The sequence below is a fragment of the Aspergillus aculeatus genome (assembly GCF_001890905.1).
Source record: "Aspergillus aculeatus ATCC 16872 unplaced genomic scaffold ASPACscaffold_152, whole genome shotgun sequence".
NCBI lineage: Eukaryota > Fungi > Ascomycota > Eurotiomycetes > Eurotiales > Aspergillaceae > Aspergillus > Aspergillus aculeatus.
The window spans coordinates 1-2,523 of record NW_017963127.1 but is presented as its reverse complement, the minus strand read 5'-3'; the positions used below and the strand labels follow the sequence as shown (position 1 = coordinate 2,523).

The 2,523-nt window shown below is 58.3% G+C and overlaps 1 protein-coding gene across 1 annotated transcript; it reads right to left on the bottom strand.

The window, feature by feature from the left end:
- Nucleotides 1–843: 843 nt before the first annotated feature.
- ASPACDRAFT_128314 (uncharacterized protein) lies at nt 844–2,405 on the bottom strand. Its single transcript, XM_020197114.1, has one exon. It carries the CDS (start codon nt 2,165–2,167, stop codon nt 923–925), a length of 1,245 nt encoding a protein of 414 aa, XP_020050910.1. The 5' UTR covers nt 2,168–2,405; the 3' UTR covers nt 844–922.
- Nucleotides 2,406–2,523: the final 118 nt, after the last annotated feature.

Genomic DNA, 2,523 nt, shown 5'->3' with positions numbered 1-2,523 from the left:
CCTCCTCCCCTCCTCCCCCCCCCCCCCCCGGGACCCCAGGCTAAGCAGGCCAGACAAGGCAACCAACAACAACCATCCGACCGGGCAGGTTGGGTTGGCCGGGTTGCTGACCCTACCTACCTAGTAACTTACACAGTACATTTCACTACTCAGGCACTCCGTACAGAGTACGCACAGTCAAACTCGGCTAAATCGGATCGAATCGGACCGAACCAGATCCTGCGGACTTGCTTACTTGACCTCCGTACTGTACCGTACTGTACCTATCTAATGCTCTCTAGCTTTGCAAGGCATATAGTCTGAGGACAGTCCAGTCCAGTCCAGTCCAGTCCAGCACCCTGGTGTTTGGCTGGCTGTGTGGGAAAAAAAATGGAGATTCAGGTACGGAGACTATCATCAAATAAAGTTAACATCAAATAAACTCCCTTGTGCCTTGTGATTTTTCCTCCCTGGGTGGGATTATAATGGGCTACGTACCACGGTCCAGGAGATGGGTCGGGGAGCGGGCCCAGCCGTAAGCGCATTGCAGTGTCCGCTGCAGTGCCCACACCCACCACCCACACAATCCACATTCCGGTGGTTCATTCACGGGTTCCACTTTTGGACTTTCCCGGACTCGGACTTGGACTGGGGCCCGTACCTTAAGGAGGAGAGTATACTCTTACTCCGTCCGTCCTTCGCGGTTTGAATGTATCCCATCCCGTCGTCATACTCACCACTTTATAGAATCCTGAATACGGCATGTTTTACTGTGAGATTAGCTTTGTTTTTCCCCTGACCCAACGTACAGACTAAATATGTGCATGAATTACTACTCAATATACTAAACGGGCTTAACCCCCCCCCCCCCCAAAAACCGGACAAACACCGCATACCTCATAATTCATTCAATCATAAACCTAATCAGCCGAATAAGTACCGCCTAAAAGCTCCCCTGGGGCTTCCCCCAATTCCCCGTAAAGTCGGCCGGACTCAATTCCCGCTCCTGGCCCGTGGCCGACAGGAACGAGTGGTTGGTCTGCGTCTCGCCGCTCCATGAGTGCGAGACGTCCGAGTGGCCCGTGCGCGAATGGTCGAGGCGGCGGCCGCTGAGACTCCTGCGCGTCGTGCTGCTGCGCGTGGTCGTGCAGGTGGCGTGCTCGAACATGGCGATCGAGACGTCCTCGCTGTCCATCCAGGGGTGCGACCGGCGGCGGGTCGCGATGGGCGCGTGCGTGCCCGGGTGCGTCAGGTCCGAGGTGACGCGGGTGGCGTCGACGAAATCCGGGTACTCCGCTATCGTCGCCCCGCCGCGGCCGGTTGTGCTTGTCGGTGGCTGCTGCTCGTCGACGGCGGTCGGCGGCGGCGGCGGACTGCTGACGGCGAGGGCGGAGTCGCACTTCCAGACGTGGTGGCCGCGGACCAGCAGGACGAGCTTGCCGAGGACGGCGAACTCGAGCTTCAGCTTGACGCTGTAGATGACGCCCTTGATCATGGTCTCCATGATGTAGAGGTCGCGGTACTCGATGACCAGCAGCCCCAGATCCAGAAAGATGATGATCAGGTTGATGGCGACCAGCTGGTACATGATCTTGCGCTTGCCGCGGTCCGGGTCGAGGCGCAGCATGCGCACCGTCTCCCAGATGTACAGCGCCGACAGGATGAACTCCTGCAGGCAGAAGCAGGTCATCTGGATCTTCTCCATGATGTTGTAGCCGGCGATGAAGGCGGCTTTGCGCGGGGCCAGGTTCGAGCCGTACGTGAGCACGGTCGTCGGCAGGTGCAGCAGGCACGCGTCGATGGTGATCATGTACCGCACCTGGCGCAGGATGCGCGGGTTGGGCAGCACCAGGTGCAGCCGCGAGTACAGCACCACCGACTGGCCCGTCACCATCGTGTACCAGCCGATGGTGATCAGGGTGACGGACAGAGCGGCGGGCGCCAGGTCGAAGTATTTGAGGAGGAAGCCGGTGGAGTAGGGGAGGAGCCCCAGCGAGGAGATCAGCAGCGACCAGAAGTAGGGGCCCCGGAATTGGGCAAAGGTCACGAAGACGAGGATGACCAGCTCGATGGCGTTATACCAGCTGATGGCGGCCAGGGTTGCAATGGCGATGCGGAGGGCCATACTGTGGCCGGTGTAGCCCCCGACGACGCCATTGCCGGGGGATGTGGTCGGGCCGGTGATCATGGTTTCATCGTTGGATGGGGAGATGGGGGGGGGGATGGATTGGAGGGTATGAAAGGGTTGGGTTGAGTCAAGAGTGGTTGGGTAGTTGGGTTGAAATGGATGGAAGTAGTATAGTGTAGTGTAGTGTAGTATGGAGCTAGTGGTGGAGTGGAGGAAGTATAGAGAGGAGCGGAGAGGAGAGGAGGAGAGGAGGAGAGGAGAGGAGAGGAGAGGAAAGGAAAGGAAAGGGTAAGAGGAAGCGAGAGGAAGGCCGTGGAAGAGGGAAGAGAAGAAAGTGAGAGAGAGAGAGAGAGAGAGAGAGCGAGAGAGTAGAGAGGAGAAGAGTAAGACTAAGAGTAAGAGTAAGAGAGGAGAGG

Excerpts from the sequence above, each read along its gene's own strand:
- ASPACDRAFT_128314 (XM_020197114.1), bottom strand. The coding sequence starts at position 2,167 with ATGATCACCGGCCCGACCACATCCCCCGGCAATGGCGTCGTCGGGGGC.